At 54.8% G+C, this 20,956-nt stretch overlaps 1 protein-coding gene across 3 annotated transcripts in view; it reads left to right on the top strand.

Annotated features, from left to right (window-relative positions):
* MYO18B (myosin XVIIIB) overlaps positions 1–20,956 on the top strand; it is a 77,396-nt gene that overhangs the window by 47,950 nt on the left and 8,490 nt on the right. For all 3 annotated transcript variants that reach the window (XM_075041130.1, XM_075041129.1, XM_075041131.1), the window contains 8 exons: positions 1,868–1,981; positions 2,374–2,490; positions 3,241–3,324; positions 4,438–4,575; positions 5,418–5,603; positions 16,849–16,982; positions 18,105–18,146; positions 18,892–19,053. In XM_075041130.1, the coding sequence (XP_074897231.1) occupies positions 1,868–1,981; positions 2,374–2,490; positions 3,241–3,324; positions 4,438–4,575; positions 5,418–5,603; positions 16,849–16,982; positions 18,105–18,146; positions 18,892–19,053 (977 nt within the window). The remainder of the gene's footprint in view (positions 1–1,867; positions 1,982–2,373; positions 2,491–3,240; positions 3,325–4,437; positions 4,576–5,417; positions 5,604–16,848; positions 16,983–18,104; positions 18,147–18,891; positions 19,054–20,956) is intronic.

The following is a 20,956-nucleotide window of genomic DNA, read 5'->3' as shown; positions in this document are numbered from 1 at the left end:
GCTGGTTGTGGACAGGGTTGCTTCTGGAGAAGCCCAAAGCTGGGCAGGTGGAAAAGTCCTTGGCCATAAAACCAGCAGTCAGTCCGACTGGCATCTTTAACACCTCCCAGCAGCTATCGCTCGGGTCATTTTGGTAACGGTTGCCTGAGCTTTATGCAAAACACAAAGGCTATTTTTCACCTGGTGGAAGAAAGGGGAACACAGCGCGTGTTGCTGTGAGCATGGCTCTGCAGATGTATGAATAGACCAACTAGACAATCCATCAACACGGGCTGAGTTTGGACACGGGCACATCACTTTAAATAATGGTTTCGCAGGATTCAAACTGCTAACTGTCTCTGTGCCAGAGCTTTATATTTCCCACAGTGAGCAGCTTCTGGTGGGCACTGTAGCTGGAGACCCAAAGATGTCTGGGGTTATTTCTTTCCTTCTGTTCCTTGGTTCAGGCGGGGGTGACGGAAGGGCACAGAGATGGAAACAGTGGTCCTAGGAGCAGAGATTTTCTCACCAAAGGAGTTAAAAATAGTGAGAAGGGGATGCAATTTAGGCAGGAAGGTGGAGGCTGAAGATCACAACCCCCCGATGTTTCCATGTGCACCAGAAAGGCCACTGCTCTGGCCCTGGGATGGAGGGGGAAAAGGTTCCCGTTGCTGCTGGCTGCAGTGGCAGCGTTTGGTCACCCTCCGTGCGTGGCCAGCCCCTGGGGGCTGGTGTGCTGCGTCCCCCCCAGGTGCGGGGCTCTCCCTTACGGCGGGTGGGTGGCAAGGAAGGCGGGCAGCTGGGCAGGGCTGGGCAGCGGCTGTTCAGAGATCAGACTGTGCCAGGTATAGAAAAAGAATCATTGACTTTAAGGGAGAAACGCCTTCCATTTCCTCTGCAGATTAGGCACTGAGGAAGCAAATTACCTGCTCAACTTTTCCAAGTAGGTCTCAATCACACCAAACGGTTGAGGGAAATGAGCTGAGGATTGCTCCAGTTATAGTACTTCATAATCCCCCCCCCCCCCCTTTTTTGAGGGAGAGAGTTAAAAAAAGACAAGTAAACCTTGAGAAAATAGCCTAAAAGGCTCAAACTCTCGCCATGGTGTGCAGTGGCTCCTGTTGTCCCTGGAAGCTCTGCATCCTCTGCAGGGGAACAGGGACCGGGCACAGCAACTGAGCGGCAAGTGGAGGGGGTTAGTTTTCTTTTTCATAAGGAAAAGAAACCCAGGCGAGCAAGGGAAGGAACTGGATGTTCAGGTACAGCCTACGTAAACTCCTCTGTCCTGGCGGTGTGAGTTTTTGGGATGACGCTGCATCTTCCAGATGTTTGCAGCCCATTTAAGATCATTGTAGTCTTAATGGCTGAGCTATAAAAACCAAAAGCAAATTAGCATTTATAAATGTGATATTTCATGTATATTTGCAAATGCAATTTATGCCACATGAAAAGCCCATTTGCAAACTCTGAATCATGAATTGCTCTAATCAGAAATTACATGTAATTCACATAATTTTGCAAATTAATGATGCCGGCTCTACCTCACCACGGCAGTGCCAAGGCAGAGGGGGGGATGTGCAGTTCGAGGCGCCTGCTTCAGCACTCAGCAGGACAGTCAGTGGTGTTAGGGTCCACAGTTAGGTGTGCCGGGAGCTGGCAAGGACGCCCTGCTGCACCAGCTGGGAAGGGAAAAGTTTTCGCTGTAAACCAGGAGCAGACGGGCTGAAGAGCAGCACAGATTTTAAAAGGTCGAGTTTCCATGTGCATTAGCAGGGGAAAATACTCTGGGGGTGAAGTGTAAATAGACGTGACTGTGTGGCAGGGGGAACAGCATAATCAGCACGTGGTTTCTGCTCCTTTAATGATGATCCCCCCCAATTTTTCCCAGTTGGAAGAGAGCGAAGCAAAGTGCGCAGAGGCCCAGAAGTCCCAGCAGACAGCGGCCCTGGAGTTGGAGAACTTACATACAGAGCTGGAGACCCTCAGCAGAAACAAGACCCTGGTGCGTTCGTGGAGACGCAGCCGGGACAGGGGAGGTGGGAGGGCAGCAGTGCAGTCCTACCTCCTTGTGTTTGACAGCAATAATCAGCTTTTTTACTAAATCAGCACTAATCAGCCAAACATATTTACTAAGTCACTGAGTGTATTTACTAAATCACCCAGCCTCCTTGGGAACAACAGCCCCCAGGTGGTTTAATGGATGGCTGAAATTACTAGAAGGGCACAGCACGCTGTAGTCCCCCTCTGCAGATACGCGGGAGCTCCCTTTGCCTCTCCCGGTGCAAGCATGGGGTTGGAGGCTGGCGGCAGCGCATTCCCAATTGTCCGGGCGGTGCTATGCCGTGGGTCCCCCACGGGATGTGCGAGCCAGCGGCGCTGTGGGTCCTCCCGCAGGTGGACGAGCAGCTGTACCAGCTGCAGCACGAGAGAGCCGACCTCCTGAAACGCATCGACGAGGACCAGGAAGACCTGAACGAGCTCATGGAAAAGCACAAGGCTCTGATTGCCCAGGTAGGAGCCGGGGCGGTGGAGGCTGGACAGCATCTCCCTCCCTGGGAGGGTGCTTGGGAAAACCTGCAGCCTGTCTGAGAGCAAGCGGGAGTCCCCATCGGTGCTCAGCAGGGCAGGGACCCCAGGAAGCAGATGCTGTGATGAGAGGAAAGAATGGCTCACGGCTCCAGCTCCTCTCACCCGTAGTTTTGAGTCGTCTTTCAAGAGATGTCTTGGCTTTTATTTCAATAGTTGGGAAATCCTATAGCATCCCCGTCTGGATCCTTTTCTATTCTTTCCTTTGCTGTTTTCTCATGCAGAGCTTAAAAAGTGCTGACAGACAGCCCTGGGGCTTTCTGCGCAATATCCAGACTAAGGCAGGCTCTCCCAAAGGATTGTACTTGGAGCTGAGGGACCCCAAGGCTCCCAGTGGAGCAGGGGTAGGCTGGCGAGACTGACAATTCACAGTCTGGTGCCCCTTGCAGTCGTGTTACGGAGCTGGGAGTCCGTATCTGAGAGGACCCTGAGGACAGAAATGACCTTGACAATATGGTTACTTTCCTGATCTGCAAATATTTGTTTCAAAAATGAGGAAAGTTGCATTGAGTCGGGAGAATTAAGCTCCTTCAGTCCAGTGCAGGAGTGACTCGCTGTTTTGGTGGCAGGAGGTGCAGGCATGAGCCAGCCTTCGGCACCATGCTCTTCACAGCGTGTGCCTGCTGCTCTGAGGCCTCGGGTCTGCTCCCACTGCTGCGCTTAATCTTTCCGCAGTCGGCAACGGATATCGCTCAGATCCGGGAGCTGCAGACACAGGTGGAAGATGTGAAGAAAGAAAAGCAGAGCCTTCAGGAGAAGGTAATTCCTCCCCAGCCCATAGCACCCAGAGCTGAGAAGCGAGAGCCCTCCAGGTATCCTCTGATGTCTGTGCCCGGTGCATCACCGGTGTCACTTATGGATGCCATGTTCTTGTCTGAAATTAGTCCAAGTCTACACTGGTGGTACCAAGCCATTTCTCCTTTGTAAAACTGTCAGGTTCCTCCCCTCTTCCTGACGCGCTGTGCATGCCTGAGAGCAGCATGGTGCAGAAGCCACTGTCTGCCTGCTGCATGCCCACAGCCCTGACCCTATGGGCAGGATGGGGCCAGGAAAGGCTGCAGGGCTCTGCCGGCGATGGCCTTGGCCTGGACAAAGGTTTCCCTGGCAAGGGTCTCGGGATGGAGAGCCCCACTTCTCTCTCCTCCCTTCCTGAGCTGCTGGTGCCGTGGCCAGCGTGGGGCTGACCCCGGGGTGGGTGCCGGCGGGTGCTCCGCTGCCTCGCCTCTGCGGCTGCACCGGCCCTCCTGGAGTGCATGGATTTAATTTTCAACACATGAGTAATCCCATTAATTTAAGTGCTTTACTGGAGCATAGCTAAGCTGCCCAGGAATCAGAAGCAGGACTCGCTCCCTCTGAGGTGGAGCAGGTGGTGCTTTAGAGATAGGCCAGATAAAAGAAGACAAATTCCCGTAGTTCTAGGTCAAATATAAAACCTGAACCAAACTTGTACTGGAACTACTAAAAGGGCAGTTTGCTTTGGAGATCTCAGTGTAACGGCTGAAGAAACAGCTCGGTCCAGGCAGCTTTCCATACAGGGGGAAATTGTGAATTTTCACGCCTGCTGTCCTCAAGGAGTCTGCGAGAAGAGAAAAGCAAAAGAGACCCAGACGTGTATATCTTGCCAGCACGTTTTTCATTCAAACATACATGTTCATGCCATGCATTTACTGTGTGGTATTAACAGCAGGGAATCCTTCAGGAAACCGAAGGCAATGCTTTTCCATAGTGGCCTGTCACCTCAGGGGCCATGAGAAGTCCTTGGTGCACGTCACACCAAGGCGAGGGACTGGTGGGGGATCTGCAAAAGGGACCGGGAGGTGTTCGCATGGCTCAGGGGCCAGGGAAGTGCTAACGCAGCCCATCCTCTCCCAGCTGCATGCAGCGCAGGCAAGAGTGGCGCACCTGGAGCAGTGCCCAGCCGAGCGCTCCATCGTCAGCCGGCAGGAAGCCCGCATCCGCGACCTGGAGAGCCAGCTGGACTTCCAGGCTGTGCAGATGAAGCGCTTTGAGGTACCACCTTTTTGCCACTTGCAGAGGGGATGCGGAGTCCCAGGGAGATGCAGCTTGCTTGGAAAAGGCGGGCGCAGTGATGCCACTGCCTCGGCTTTGGGGGAAGAAGCACCCGGGAAGGGGTGGGGAGGGACGGGGGGGGGTGTCTTTGGGCAGCTCTCCTGTGCTTGTGGGCAGTCCGTATAGTTCATGCCACTGCCATTGTCTATACCTGCTTCACCGTGGTGGTTGTTGAAAGCCAACAGTGGGCCCAGTGCTATAAACACCTGGAGGAATATATAGTCCCTGTCTCTGGACACAGCGCACGGTGTGTGCTGACTGCTCAGCACTTCTATCACAGCACCTTTCTGACAGGCATCCCTCTGCTCTGGCATCGTCCAGAAGTCAGAACGTCAGGCTCGATGGCAATATTTCACTGTTGCCGTTAATCAGCACATCTACTGCCACCCCGCGATATGTTTTTACTGTCGCTTTTCCCCAAGTCGTGCTGCCCGAACGAACCCAGCCTGGGGGCGAAGGAGAATGCTCTTGTGCCCCCAAAGCAGCAGCCAGCTCTGTGGGAGCCCTGGGGGATGTGATGTGGTCCTGGGGCATGGTGCTACCTGTTGTGGGTGCAGAGGTGGGCGCAGGGATGGGCTGGGGACACTGGGGTCTGCACCCATTGCAGGCAGCTGCCGCCACTTGCAAGGCTTCAGGGTGATGCTTGATAATTAGGATAATAGCAACTGGCTCTGTGGCATGAGTCGGGGAGGGAGTGCTGTCCACATCGCTTGATACTTGTGGAGAGCTTCGTAACTCCTCGCCTCCATCTCCCTTGCTTCACCTCACACCCTCCTCCCCAGGTGCTGGTACTGCGCTTGCGAGACAGCATCATAAAGATGGGCGAGGAGCTGGAGAAGGCGGCCGAGTCAGAGGCGCGGGAGAAGGAGAGCACCAGGTACTACCAGAGGAGGATGGAGGAGATGAAGGCTGACATGGACGAGCTGGTGCAGAGGGAGCTGGAGTCCAGCCGTCGGCGTGTGGAGCTGGTAAGGGGCTGCTGCCCCCACAGCTTGCATGGCCCCAGGGCCACGGGGAGGGGAGGGTTGCTGCTGCTGCTGCTGCTGCAGGTTACCCCTCCGTAACCTGCCAATTGGCATGAGGGTCCCAGAAAAGTAATTTTCTGTGTGGTGCTTTGTGTGCTCTGTGTTTGGAGATGGAGCTGGCCAATTTGCTGTTAGCTGGCCCCCACACAGGTAAGCTGTGTTTCCTGGGCTGCTCCTCCACAGCTGCCCTGGGTCTTGCTAATGTTGGGGTGTTGGGCTCGGCTTTGGTGAGCGGAGCTGGGGAGCACTCGGAGCTAGGGAGCGCTCGGAGGGGTAGCGAATTACTTTTGCATCCCTCTGCAGCCCCAAACCATTGACCTGAAGCTGTTATCGAGGCACCTCGCGTTTCGTTCCTACGTGGCTGGGCTGGCAGCCTGGGCAGACCCTCTTTTATCCAGGGAAGTTTGTTCCAGGAAGGAGATTGCTTTGCCTGCTCAGCTCTGAGAAATGCTGAGAAGTTGCTCAGGTCATTCCTGCACCACCTTGTGCTGGTTTTCCTCGTGTCGGGCAGAGCCGCAGCGGTGCTGCGCGTTCCCCCGCGCAGGGGAAATGCCCTGTCCTCCTGCCAGCCCGCCATGCGCCGAAAGCCGGTCGCATGGATCGGTGTGCTGGGGCTCAGCCCAAGCGCCAGCTCCTTGCGGTGCTCCTGGCTTTGCCAAATAACCCCCGTGCGGCGCGGCGTCATCAGACAGTGCCAACAAGCAGCTAACCTGCTCTGCGTGTGCAAAGCCCCAACCAGATTTGGAGTACAGCGAAAACAGATTCACCTTCATTTTACAGTCTTTTACGAGCATCTCTTTTCATGTTGTTTTTTTCCAGTAAACAAAAGGAAACCCTTGATTCCAAGCAATAATTGAAAGATATTGCATTTCTGCTGGCAGCGGAGCCACATTAGAAGCAGTTATTTTATCAATAATCTTTTATTTAACAATCAAGGAGATTTCAGCATTTATTTTGCCCTGAGGCTGCCAGCCTTTCTGAAGGGAATGGTGCTTTAGTGTGAATTATTCCACAACCCCTGCCTGTGCCGTGCACAGGCTTTGTCCTTGCTCTGCCAGCCTGAATCCTACGTGCTCACACACGGCTCTGGCTGCTGGGACTCCCTCCCCCCGGGCACGAAACGAGTTTCCCCTCTAGGTTGGAGTTGTGCAGCCATCGATGCTCTTCAGAGTCATGAGATTTTAAAATGAGAGGCTCTGCTGGGTGCCCCCTGTGTGCCCACAGCCCCGGGCATGCTGGGCAGCATCCCGGGCAGCAGGGCTGCCCGCTGGGCTTGCAGCAACCCACTGCGGGGCCAGATCCTGCTGCTTTCCCTGTGGGCGCCAAGCGAGACACGGCTTCAGTTGCTATGATAACTGTGTGTTTATTGCAGCTTTGTTAGAAACGCGATGTTTTGGAACACAGATGCGCTGTCTGTTAGGATACGGGTGGGTTCTTTTAACTGTATTTTTGTATTTATGCATATATTTTTAGAAGCTTTTTGAATGTTTCATATGGGGATGTGAATGATGTGTATAGCAAGATACTTGGCCTTCTTATCACGCTTCTGTTCTCACAAATGAAGTCTGCAAAAAGACTGAAAGGGATTTTAGAGGCACATCCCTGGAATAAGTCACAAAAACCCATAAACAGACGAACTCACAAGCCAATACTGAGGGGTCTGGGTTTATCCGGACACCCAGACATTTGGGGTTATCTGGCATCTGCTGCGGTGGGGGCAGGAGAAAGGAGCCAGGCAAGCCCTGCAGTGTGTGACCTCCTCCAGACACATCACATCAGCCCTGGGTTTCTCCCCACCGCCATGAGGCGACTGGTCGGGGTGATGGCTCCACGGGAACCAGGGCTCCGTGAGCCCACCGTGGCATGACCACGTTGGGAGCCAGGGACTGCTGCGGCATTCCCTGGGAGCAGAGGCATTCCCCCAGATTATGTGTACTCTTAACAGCACTTAAATAAAACATCACGGGAGAGCTGTGATCGCAGAGCCCAGCCGTGCTTGTCGAGAGGCTGGTGGAGAGCATCAATAGTTAATAGAAAGCCACTTACGGCTCTGCTCCTGTTAAATCCCCCATCAATTATAAATACTGCATGAATTATTCACTTAACATTACTTAAGTCATGGTCTGCACCTAACAATTTTTTTTTATATTTATTTAAATAAACAGTTGTGAGGTTGTGGACTTGCCACACACTGTCAGGGTTTAAGCGATGCATTGAAGGGACAAATTCATTGTACAGATTGGGTTAGAAATCCCGTCTTGATTCCTAAGGGTCCTAAGAGCTGGTGCCTGTGTATAAGGTATTTCATTCTCACAGCTCATATTTATCAGTGGTGGATGCGCTTGAAAATCCTGTCCCACCATCCCCGCACCTTCAGCCACGCTCAGGACAGCTATTTTCATCCCTCCCTCATTTTTGACCCAGCTTTGGGCAGTTGGGAGGCAGACTCACGCCATTCACAGGCAGCAGGGAAAATCCAGCAAGAAGCACGGATGGGAGCTGGAGAGCTGGCTGCCAGGCAGATGGCTCTGCCTTATGAATTTTGTAAGAAGAATGAGTTTTGAACACTTTCCAAGCCTGGTGCCATCGCAGCAAGGGAGGCATGTTTTCTAACGCCGGGGGTAGTACTTGGCCCTGGTTGTCTCTGTCTTTGCTCTGGTTGCATGTACTGGATTTCCTCCATGGAACTGTAGCTCCTCTTCCAATAAAATCTGGATCCCAGCCTGCAACAGCTCCTCGTTTCTCAGCTGCTATGCTGACACCCTGAGCTTGACAGGCTAGACCCAGCCGCCTGGTCTCCTTGGGCCACAGCAGAAACTGAGTCATAGCGAGAAGCGAGAGATAAATTTCCAACTTAGAGTCAGTCCTGGAGTGCTTAAAAACAAGCTCTGGTCTCTTCACTCATCGTGTATGCAGGCGCGTTCATGCTTGTCCCGATAGGAGAGTCCCCTGGCGCAGCTGCCTGCTGCGGTGCAGGGAAGGATGGAGCAGGGGCTGGGAGCCGGTGCGGGGCAGGGCTGTGTGGGGCCATGGGCTGCCGTCACTGTGGCTGGGACCAGCCGCTGGCTGGGATTTCCCTCCTGAGGCTGCTGTTAGGGCAGGATGGTGCTGGGTGCTGGGCACGGCTCCTGGCTTCGGTGCTCTGGAGATGATGCTGGAGATGGGTAGATGGTCCACCGTGAGCATCAGGGAGACAAGGGCGTGTTTGCGAGAGGCTTCATCTCAGCTGCTTTGGGTGTCCACAGCCATCACTAAAAGCCCTGGGCAGGGGCAGGGACAGGGATGCTGCATGAGGACCCTGTCCCATGCCTTGTCTTTGTGGGGCTGTTTTCAAAGAGCTTCTGGCAGAGCATCTCCCTCCTTACCTGTGGGTTTGCCGCAGCAGAGGCAGAAGATGCGAGCTACTAACAAGCCAGGATGGACTAATTTGCATTTTAGACAGTAATTCTTTCAGTAGGTGCCAAGTAATAACTAAAAAGCTTAAAAAGGCTCATGTTTCTGTAAGGGCGTACCTACGGCTGTGCTGCCGGTGACTGAACTGCCTGTACAGCTTGGATTTCACGGGAGAAATCAAGCGGCTGCCGGAGGCTGGGATGAGAGCTCTGTAGTGGGAGCTCAGCTGCAGGCAGGAGCCCCAGGGTCCCTCCTGCCCCGGAGAGCCGGGTGCCTCCCACTCGCGTGGGCTGCACCAGGGCACCTTCCTGGGGTGCCTGGGGAAAAGCAAGGGCTGATCCTGCTGGGATGAAGCCCCAGCTGGCAGAGACGGGTGCCAGGGAGCCCAAGGACTCGCTGCGTCTCCTCCAGCTGCCCTGTACGGACAGAAAGCTCCGCTAAACCCCCCACGAGCCCCCGCCGCTGGGGCACACCGCAGGGGGAGCTTGCAGGCGCTATCCTAAAATCAGGTTTCTTTAATGAAGCCGCGAAATTCATCAGCATAATAATTACCTATTTTTACTGAAAACCGAAGTACAGGTGTGAAGATATTCTTCGCAATTTTTTTTTTTAAAAAGGTGAGAGTCACAGTGTAAACAACCTTTTTTTCTGGTTCTTATGATGGCAGATCTCCCTTGTAGTGCAGCAGCCCTGTTATCACCACACAATCCAGCATGCTGTAGCACATTATAGCCTGATCTCTGGTTTTTCTTTGGTTGGTTTTTTTTGTGTTTTTGGGTTTTTTTTCATTTGCAAGCTTTAAAGATTTTTTGGCTCTTTCAGTGAACTTGAGAAGCGAAGTGGGAGCTGTTTATGCCTCCAGCCGGGAATACCACACTCCCACCCAGGCAAACCTACAGCTCCCAGCAGGGTCCCAGCCAAACCCTCTGATGTCTCTGCAGCCCTCGGCCCCAGCACCGCCTGCTCCCGGGTCTTTCCAAACTGCTCTTTTCTTTAAAAGCTAATGACTTTGACGAAGTGTAATGACAATTATCATCAAAGGGAGCCAGTCCTTAGAGGTGAGGTTGGGTGATGGAGGAGCTGCGGGTGAAAACTCGACCGTATACACACTAATTAGGCCTGTTGTACAGCAGGCGTGTGATTTCTGGTTTGCCATTAAAGAAGTAAATTCTTCAGGAAATCATCAGCGCTTGTGGCTGCTCACACCAATTATCGGTAACACCGGTGTTTGTGAGTGCAGAAAGAACTGCTTGCTCCGTCTCACTCCAGACTTCAACCATGGAAATTTTGTCACTCCAAACTTTCTGAAAACCTGCAAGTTAATTACTTAATTAAAAATAATAATGATTGATGAATACTGCAGGTGTACGCTAAATTATTCAAATAGAAGCAATCCAAATTGGACTAATTAGATTACACTTCACTTCGAGTGGATGGGAGCTTGCAAAGGTTATGTTGTGACAGCAGAACCACAAACAAAAATAAAAGACAGTGACGAGGACGTGGTGCTGGATGCTCTGCGGTGCCTGCCTTGGCATCCTTTAGAGTCCCATAAATTATTTCACTACTGTTTTTGCTCAGCTCTTTTTAACTTATCTTCAAATGCTTCCGAGACAAAATTAGGTGAAAAAGAAACTCTTAAGAAAAAGAGGTTTTAGAAATCCTTTTCCAGAGAAGCAATGAAAACGAAGCCAGGACGTGGAGAGATGGGGGGGGGATGAAGGGGCAGGAGGTAGGGAGCTGCCAGCGGAGATGTCCCCTCTGCCCCTGTTTCCAGGTGGGTTCTGGCCAGGGGCTGAATCACCTCCAGCTGCCTGCTGGTGCCCCTCGCACTGCCCAGCGCTGGAGCATCTTTTTCTGGCTGTTGGAAAAGGCTGCTCGCGAACCGCAGGAGGAAGCCCCAGCGATGCTCGGGGAGACAGCGGGCAGCGGGGTCTTGCCTGCCGGCTGCGCAGGGACAGAGCGGGGCAGTGCCCCCCCAGGAGTGGGGAGCCCCCAGGGAGCTGCCAGCCCACGTCCCCTCCTGTCTTTGCTGGCTGTCCTTGCCTGGTGCAGAGCCCACGCTTGTCTTGACCTCTTCCTTCGTGGTGCTGGCTGCCTGCTGGGTGACAGCCTTGCTGCCGTGCCGTGCCGGCAGCGGGGTGCCGGGGGCTGTGTCCTCACCACCCATCCCTCGGCTTTCTCTCGTCTGGGTACCCACGAAGTTGCAGCGCTATTTCCCCTTTGCAGCAAATCTCTTCATTTCCAACCCGTCCTTGCAGTGAGAGCGGGTGGTGCTGTGAGAGGGGCGGGTGGTCTGGGGGCTGCAGGGGCTTTGGGCAGGATGGGTGCTGAGGGGCTGTATGAAATGCAGGGAAAAGCAGCTGGCAGGCCAGACCCGCTGCTGAGCACTCGGCTGAGACACTTGCAGTAGGAATTGATTTTTTTTTTTGCAGTTTAACTCATGTTGTCAGGGTCTTTCCAGCATGGATGTGCACCAGCAACCTCCTGTGAGCTCCCCCGGGCGAGGGCAGGAGTCCGGGCTGTGAGCACCAGCATCTCAGCATGGATTTGCTTTATGCTGACTGTCGCCAAGCGAGCTCCTGTCCCCCTTGTCTTGAGAGAGCCTTTAATTCAGGCTCCCTGTCAGCAGAAATTAACCTCAGCCTTCTAAAATAAATGCTTTTGACCTGCCAGCGGACCGGTGCCGTTGGGTTTTGGGAGTGCTGTGCTCTGGGGTGATCTGTCTGCCGATACACTGTGAATGGGAGAATGTAATTCGGAAATGTATGCAAAACCAGGCAGAACGTATATTTTATTTATTGATTATAAAATATACATCAGCTGGAGGTTCTGAGCTGGTCAGGCTGGTTTCTGCTGTGTGTGACTGACTGGTTTGGTGGAAGGAGCCTGATCTGCCGGTGCCAACGGGGACTGGAGTTTAATGGCAGAAGTACTGTCGGCCCCAGTTTGGGAAGCTGGAGCACCTTTCCCTGGGCTCACAGCTGGTGACACGTGCCCATCTCTCCCCAGGCTCCCCATGCCATGGCTGGGTGCATGGGCAGGTTCCTTGCTGGCCAGGAGGATGGACAGGGTAGGACCGCTTCCAACTGCTGCAAGGCAGGAGAGAAATCAGTGGAGTTTTTCAATGAAAAATCAACACACATGTGAAGCAAAGGACCGTTAGTTCTGCTTCATTGTCTCTGGTTTGTGGCAGTAGCTGTAGCCCCTTTCAGGAGCACCGGGGCTTCTTGCAAGTCTGGTATTTACTGCTTTGCAAGGGAGAAGGCAATGATCCTTGCTTCTCTGTGGGAGAAGGAGGGAGTGTGCTTCCAAGGGCTGATGGGGACCCCTTCCTTTGGCAGGGCAGTCCTGCACCCAGACCCTTCCTGGCCAGCAGCTCTGGTGCTGGCCCCTGGCCTGGTGGCTGTGGGGTTCCCACTCTGAGCAAGCAGCACCCCCATCTGCGGGACACCTTTTGGGGAGGCACTGGGCTCCCACGGGGCAGCCCCAGCACTGCTCCTGGTGTGCCATGGGCTGGCAAGAGAAGCCTGGCTAAGGTGTACGTGTGTGGTTGGGGATGAAATCCACCCGTGGATCAGTTTGAGGTGCAATGCATATTAGATCCCTGTGGAGGGTAAAAGTAGCAGAAGAAATCTCATAAACAGTTGGAAAATTGGTGCCTTACTCCCCAGCATCGTGCAGCGTGAGGGCAGCTGCTCCAGCCTTCACCCCCTCCGTGATTAGGTAGAAAGGATTGACTCCTCTGGCAGCCGTTGCCTTATAAGCCCCATTCGTCAGCGTGGCTCCTCTGATTGCAGCTCCCCCAGCAATCCAGCTTCCCCATCAGCAGCAGCACCAGCCGGAGCATAGGGGCTCTGATAAGGGGCCATTAACGATGAATAACGCCGGCAAAATGACATGCAAGTCACCTTTCATCCCCCCAGGTCCAGCCGCAGTGTGCCGTATCGCTCTGGTCCCCAGCAGCCTCTTGTTCGGCATCGTGTGCGGTCTCACGTGTGGTGAAGGGCAGCGGCCGGCTGGCTCCAGCCGTGGCCACCAAGTCCCAACGTGCAGGGAAGCCGGGAAGGGGGAGAGCAGGTCCCTTCGTCCACGGGCGAGGTGGAGCTCTGCCGAGACTGGAGGTGCCGGTGGGGTGCAGTGAGGCCGTCACCTGGTGCCTCTGCAGCCAGGTTTTTTCCTTGGCTCCTGGCCGCTGCCCAGGGTGGGGGAGGACGGGCTCATCCCCGGGGTCCAGAGGGACGGGGAGAGGGCACGGCTGTGGGTGCACCACCACTTGCTCCGCTCGGTGTGGTGTTTCTCTCCAAGGCAGTGCCCCTGGTTCACCAGAGCCACATGAGCAGGCGGGTCATGACTTTTCTCAATAAATACATTCTCCCCCCTTTTTTCCCCCCTTTTCTGCTCAGAGGGAAGAAAAAGCCAGCAACGCTCGGCAGTTCATCCTCACTGAGGATATAAAGCTCAGAGCAGTTACTGTATTAAAAGGGAAATGCTTCTTGCATTTACATTTAGATTGAAACAACGTGTGTCAAAGGTGTCTGATAGCTCCCTGGGATAGCAGTGGCCTGATGCTGGGACCATTCTTGTCAGTTCGCATTATGAAGATAGTTTTTTTGCATTTGAAATTTAATTATATTGACAGAATTATTCCCTTCCTTGAGATGATTGCATGGTACAGAGTAAAACATAAAGTGCCCCCGTGCACAAGATCTGGGATCGAGCACTGGGATGGGTGGGACGTGGGGTTCACAGCCTCCTCCCCACCGCAGCACTGTCACTGCGAGCACAGGGCTGATCGATGTAGCTGCTCTGTAGCTCTGTAAGCACAAGCCTTTCTATTTTGCACTGATTTGAGCCCAAAATGCTGAGCAGCACATTTACTCGGAGCATTTTCCCTTGCTCTGCCCCTGGCCCGGCCACCGCTCTGTCGGCCTCCTCCTCCTTCTCCTTCTCTTCCTCAATGGCTGCAGCATCCTTGGGAGCTGCAAATGGGCTGAGCCCAAGCTGAAAGGCAGGGCACAGAAATCGAGCAGTACCGTTTCTCTTCCCCGCATCTTGCTGCAGATTTATATCGCCAGAATTCACTTTACAGCAACGCCTGAGCCCTGAGAGCAAAAATTCACTTTCTGCATAGGCTCGTGCAAGTCAGAGCGAGCAGAGAGTGAGCATGGAGCAGCCACAGATTATTCTCTGAATGTGACTGCCGCTTTCCTCTGCATTCAATCAGCCTGGGTACCTTGGGGCGATGGCGGTGGTGATAGTACCTCTGCTGGAAGGAGCCTGTTTTAACAACACCATTGTGCTTGAGCAGTGTCAACTCTCATTAAGAAACAGGTATTTTCAGGCTTACGTTCAAATTGCCGCTTGGGTGGCGTGTGGGCAGGGGACCCCAAGGTCACCCACAGTGTGTAAAGCCCACGGCCGTGCAGTCCGCAAAATCACCCCGGTGCCCTGCGCAGCCCCCTCCAGAGGCCGCTGGCTCCTGCCTGCCACACAGAGTGGGTGCCACAGACCGTGGGTGCCCAGGGACTGGGGCATCCCTGTGGGGGAGCCAGGCTGGAGCCCCAGCTCAGCAGCATCAGCCCCGTGGTGGTCCCATTGCTTTCAGCACACCCGCAGCGGTCATGCAGAAGGCAGTGGGGCCCGGGGGACCCCACCAGCTTGGGGGGAACCCACCAGCCACTGGGACACGCTGTTTGCTGCTCTCGCAGCTGCACCCAGGAGATTTCATTTGTCAGTGGCCAGAGGAAGGGGGGCCAGGGGGCCAGGAGGGGTGCACGCCACTGTGTGCCTGGCTGCCTCCCTGACAGTCACTGTCAGGTTAATAATAGCAGAACAGAGGAAAGGAATTAAATGCAGCCACTGAACTATATTTAATTTGCGCCGTATCCTGGAGCCGAGGAACTGGTTCAGTAGAGACTCTTATCAGGCTGTTTGAAGGGTTGAGCTCTTTATCTAGCAGTTTTACCTCCTGGTCTTGCAGTTGTATGTAGCTGAATACAGGCACGTAGCCAGCCAAAGCTTGGAGTTTGCTCCCCTTGGGCTTTTCTCCTTTCAGAGGTCAGTGTTTCACTGTGTGCCCCTTCCTGAGCCCCCGGCCGCTTTGTGGGGCTGGCCCCAGCGTGGGGAGCATCTCCGTTGCCTGGGCAGTAGGACATCCCCACGCGACTTGGAGCACTCCACAACAAAACAGGTCCTTCCCACTCGTTGCATTTGCCCGAGCTGGGAGGAAGGCAAAGGGCTCAGAAGCGCTGAGTTTCAGAAAGCTTCTTGGCAGCATTCGGGTTTTCACCAATACCAGTGCATTTCCAGAAGCAACTGTGATGCTGTGCAGCCCGAACCGGGATATTTCTTTGCATGTTTTTATGAACTGAAATGCTCTTCCCCTCAGGCCCGCGCACCCGGTGATCCCAGGGCTTTCATTATTTACTCTGACAGTCTGCCGGCTCCTGCGCTGCGGCCTGTCGCAGCCCGCGCTGCAAATCATCTCTCACCTTGTCACCACCGAGATGGCAATTTTACAGCTGGCAGCCTCAATCACGGTGAATTTGCAGCTCGCGCTCACTCTCCTCCTCTCTCTGCCGTGTGACGGTTTAGAAAACAGCACAACGATTTCCTTCCTAGCTGAAAGGACTTGGAGTCCGATGAGCGTGGTGGTGCTCAACCGCTGCGGGCGGGCAGCGTCGGGTCGGCATCCTCGGCGCACCGCGAGGCCGCCTGTCCGTGGGTGAGGCTGGGTCCACGGAGCCAGACGGGTTGTGCCGCTCATCCAGCTTTTTGTCCCTGTAGTTGAAATTATGAATCGAGTTTCTGGTTTTTCTTATCAGCTCCAGCGGTTCTGAAAAGGGCTTTGCTTCCAAGCAGGTGCATGGTAGGTGTGAGTGGAGGAGCAGCCCCAAAAGGGCCAGGAGCATCCCCATGGTCTGTGCCCTGCTCTGTCCCTGGCAGGGACATGGTGCGCTCACACCAGGTGCTTTTACATGTTCCACAGAGGGTGTGTGTGTGGGGGTGTTAATGTTTAATATCAGATTTGCTCATTTGGTATATTGGCGTAACATTTTGATTTAGCAGAGCGATGCAGCAGTCTACTGAAATCGCAGCACGGGCACAATACAGCAACTGCGACATACGCCCGTGTCACTACACAGTCGTGACGCCTGTCCCCGGTCTCCATACCCTCAGCGCCATGGCACTGGGCATCCCCAGCTGTCAGGCAGGGAGATGTGGGTTGAAGCCAGCTCAAGCCCATTTCTCTCTTCAAAGTTTGCTTTATTACTTGTCCAGGTTTTATTCTCTATGTTGGGCTAAGCCACATATATGCTTCCCCCACACTGGTCCAGCTGGCTCAGGAAGATATTACTCTACTAATTATCTCTGGGAAGGCTGTTTGTACAACCTGATGATGCCCCAGTGCAGCCATGTGCCTAAAACCAAGGTCACCCTCCCCTCCCCGGAGTTAAGTTCAGTTTCCGCATGGTAATCGCTGGTGGCTCCTTACATTCTGCCCTGTACTCGGGATTTTTGGCTCATCTCCTCTGAGACTTTTTCCACTGTGAGAGGTATCGGTCGGTCCCAGAGGGGTTCAGCTTCATTTCCTTCTTTTCCTGTGTTAAGATGAAGTTAGCATTTTACAACCCATTGCACGTGCAGCAGGGTGCAGCCGCAGGTAGCAAGCCCTGGCAGGGCACAGGGAGCACCGGGGTGGGGGGAGCTTTAGCAGACGCCTCGCTCGCCTGCCTCGCAGTTCGGGGTGCCGTGTCGGGGTGCAGGCGCTGACCCGGTGCCATCCACGCAGGAGCAGCAGCTGGCGGAGCTGGCGGCGGTGCGGCAGGTCTTGCAGGCTGACCTGGGGACCTCCATCCGGCGCATCGCCGATCTGCAGGTGGCCCTGGAGGAGCTGCGGTCCAGCGATGAGAGCGATGCCGAGAGGTGAGGCGAGGAGCGCCGGGGGCTGCGGGGGGCTGTGGGGGCTGCAGAGGGGCAGGCTCAGGTGCTTTGTAGCGGGGAAAGATGCTGCACTGTGCAAGGACGATGCCAGGGTGGCTGCAGCTGCACGTCTGCATCCTCACGTGTTTTCTCTGCAGCAGCATATGTTTGTGAACAAGGAACTTCATGTTAATGGAAGGTTTCATGAAAAAGTGTCACCCTTAAAATCGTACTGTGTGGTCTAGCTTAAAGTAAGCAAAAAGGGTGGAAATAGCCCCATTCACAGAGCAAGCTTCCGTCCCTTGCAGCATGGTGAGCTGCTGTGCGTCAGCGGGTGCCCCAGCGCTGGGTTTATTGATTGAAAATCCTGCACTTTGATCAGCCATGGGGGCTGGAGGAGCCAGTAACGCTGTGTGGATTGGGTAGAGGATTTTACTAGAAAAAAATGGGAAAAAAATTCCAGTGAATTTTTCAGGTGTTATTTCTACAGCCCTCCAATTTTCCCCTCTGCTACACTGCTAAAGGGGCATTGTGACAAATGGAGACAAAATAGATAAATGCATTTAAAAAAAAAAAAAGCAGAGATGTTCTTGTCACCATGCCGTGAGAAGAGATTTTCTTTAAGTAGTGATTAAACCGCGGCAGGGTGAGATAGAAACCATGAGCTCAGAAATTCGCTCCTTCGTAAAACAAAAGTGATTTCCAATACAATTGACGCCTTAGCGGGAGGTGAGAAGTGCTTCCCTGCAGGGACCTCCACAGCTGCTGTGTGCAGGAAAAGTGGTGTATTTTGCTCCCTGCCCTTTGCCAGCGCAGGCACCCCAGAGGTGTTCTGCGAGTGTAAATGCAACAGGCGCTGCAGCAGCGCCCACCTCTGTGATGAGGGTGCGTGTACCCCGGTCCCTTTTGCAGCCCAGGGCCTGACTGGTGCAGGGAGCAGGTGAGGAGGACTTTAGCCATGCAGCGTGCTGGAAACAGCCCCGCTGCTGCCACGGCTGCACCGCTGCTCGGACCATCGGAGGGGTTATGTTAGCTGGGAAGGTTTTTTCTTGTGCGGGGGCTTTGAGGAGGCTGCACGAGCCATCGGCAGCGCTGCAGCTGACTCTCTCTTTTTGTCCCTTGCAGCGTGCAGACGGCGCGGGAGTCGCTCTGCTCCAGGAGAGAGACGTGAGTGAGCCCTGGGGAGCTGTCGGCCGAAGGGCAGGAACCTGCTCCTGGTTGTGTGATGGGTTATCGACCAGCAGCTGCCCGCAGCCTGCCGAGGGCAGTGCTCAGATGGGCTTTTGGATGCGCTGGCTTTGTGTGCCCCCGTGCCCATCGAGCCACTCGCTTTCCCTTTGAGCTCTGGCTGTTAAATCAGTGGGATGCTCTCACTCCTCCAGGCTACACTTTGAGAATATGAAGCTGATCTGTGGCTTTGAAGGAGAACTGAGATCCTAGAGGCTTTCATCCACTGCAGCTGGTCTGGGGGCTCCGGGCAGGTGGCAGGGGTAGCTCTGGTCCCGGGGGAGCCCAGGGGCGCGTAGGGCACAGTGGGGTACCTGGGATCACAGTGGCTCTGTCACTGCAGCTCCAGTCCTGGGGCACGGCAGGCAGCAGCCCTGGGCAGATGTTTTCCTGCCCAGCAGCTACAGGGCACTTACTTACAAAAGCATGAGGGAAATAGTTAATGGCAGCAGCAACGGCACAAGGACCAGGTTGCCTGGACAGGTTTGTTTTATCCAATCTGTGCTGGTGCCATAAAACAGCCAGAGCAGAGCCCACCAGCTGGAGCTGCCGTTGCTGGAGCTGTGAAGGAGCCCCTGGTCGGTGCCCAGCCTCACCCTCACACGTGCTCCAGGACACCTTCCCAGTGCTGCCGGCCCTCCTGCCTGCGCTTGCGGACCTAACAGGGTCTCTCCTCTCCCTACAGGGACGCCTGCTCCAGCATCGGCTCCACGCTCAGTCTGGAGCCCGCAGAGAGCATCAAGTCCTGGCCGAGTTCATCCGTGGGCTGGTCCTCCCCGGCGGGTGCCAGCGTGGCCGGGAGCCTCTCGGCGCAGTCCGTCGGCAGCCGCAGCACCCAGGGCCCCAGGTAAGGGGACCCCAGCCCGTCCCGGGCACGGCTGCCTCTGGCAGTGACAGATGTGCGGCTGCTCCCCTGGCACGGGGAGCTGCCACAGCTTTCCTCCAGGAAAACCGCAGGTGCTTGGTGCCAGCTCCAGCATCTTGCAGATACACAGAGGGTAGAAAAATATCTTGCAGTAGCAAGCCCTCACAAAGGTATTTAAAACCCACCTGTATTTTTATTTTAAAAAAGTGCAAGAGGCAGGAGTAGGCTGCAGGCAGTGCTGGTTTCCTAGCATACAGGTGCAGAAAAGTGGCAGCGAGCACCCTGCCCCGTCAGGGTGGCAAGGGCAGCAGGCAGAGCTGTCAGCCCCGCCAGCGGCTCTCCCATCACAAGGGTCTGCATGGGCAGACACTGCAGCCCGGAGGCGGGTTCTGCCTTCTCTCCTGGCCGCTGCCTGCTGGCTGCCAGGGGCTGTGGCTGCTCGTGGCCCCTCAAATGGAGGAACGCAACGTGGAGGGTGGACCCCATAACTCCCTCAGCAGAGCTGAGCATCCCAAACTGCTGCATATCCTCACAGGCTTCCACGTGCTCTCTTTGGCTTTTACTTTCCCATGGGAAAAATAAAGTCACCCCTTAAGGGTGACCGATCCCACGGCACAGCGAGGAGCACATCAGTGGCACCACTGCAATGCCTGCAGCTGCTTGGGGACAGGGAAGCCCCTGCGGTTCATCGGGGGGTGCCGCAGAAGCTGGCCCGGGGACAGTGGGAGTTCAGCTCTGCTCCTTTCAGGACGTGCAGAAAGGAGTTCGGGGGGACTCGTGGTATTTAAGGTCAAAACGTCAAATCAAGGAAAGTAGTCGTTGCCACGCCAGGATCAGTGAAACGCTAGATGAAAGTCACTACATCAAAAACATGCTTCAAGCAGTATAATATCCCTTGATGTATTCTCTAGAGATAATTTAAAGAGGCGATGCAGCCTATTTGCGGATTTGTATGCCATATGCTCGCCTTTTGCTGCTGAGGAAACAGTATGCATTTATACAGTTCTAATATAAAATATGTTAATTTTTGACGGTAATGCTAATGGGCTGTGAGGGAGTTGGAGAGTGGCCCAAGCACTCGCATGGCCAAACTGCCTCGGCTCGACTCCCGTGGAGCTGCCCTAAGGTGCTCAGCAGCAGGGCTGCCCGGGGCTCGGAGGGTGCCCAGGCGCCCAGCCGGAATTAGAGCCACCTCACTGGGAGACCCTCCAGCCCAGAGACAAACCCCCTGTTTTCCAGCCATCCCTGGCACCGCAGGGTCACCGACAAACCAGTTCTTTGTGTTTCATGTGTGAAGCAATTGCATGGGTTGAGTTTTGACAAGCCCTGTAAATCAGGGTCTGGTGGCTGCATCTCAGAAGGGAGGTTGTGGGGACAGGGAAGGGCGTCGTGTCTCCTCCGAGGCTTCGGAGAGCAGAGATGGAGCAGAGGTGGGAGCTTTGGGTCCTGGGGCCGGGAGGAGCGCAGGGCCAAAGTGGCTCCAGAGAGCATCATCCCCACGTAGGGAAGGTGGTTTCTCTATTTTGCATGCAGAGATCTGCAGAACGATAGCTTTGTAACAAACAAAAGCATGCTTTTTTGCATAACGCATGATCTGTAACGTCGATTGCCGTGGGTCGCTGGTGGCAGGCGGCAGTGCACACGGGTGGAAGGGCTGACCAGCCGAATTCAGGGTGGGCAGGGCTGGCAGTAGCCTCGCCTGCAGCCCTAGTGGGACCCCCGCCTGCAGCTCCTGACTCGGGGCCTCCCCGCCGCACTGCTTTCCCAGGGATGGTGTATCGGGACATGCATCGCTATTTTCCCAGCTTTTCCCCCCATTCCTTCCAGAACCAGGGCGGGGGCCGGGCTGATGCTCGGCACAGCTTGCTGCGGCACCCGCTGGCTC

The sequence above is a fragment of the Buteo buteo genome, chromosome 11, assembly GCF_964188355.1.
Source record: "Buteo buteo chromosome 11, bButBut1.hap1.1, whole genome shotgun sequence".
NCBI classification, from domain to species: domain Eukaryota; kingdom Metazoa; phylum Chordata; class Aves; order Accipitriformes; family Accipitridae; genus Buteo; species Buteo buteo.
Note: the sequence above shows the minus strand (reverse complement) of the source record. Positions and strands in the feature narration are given on the sequence as shown.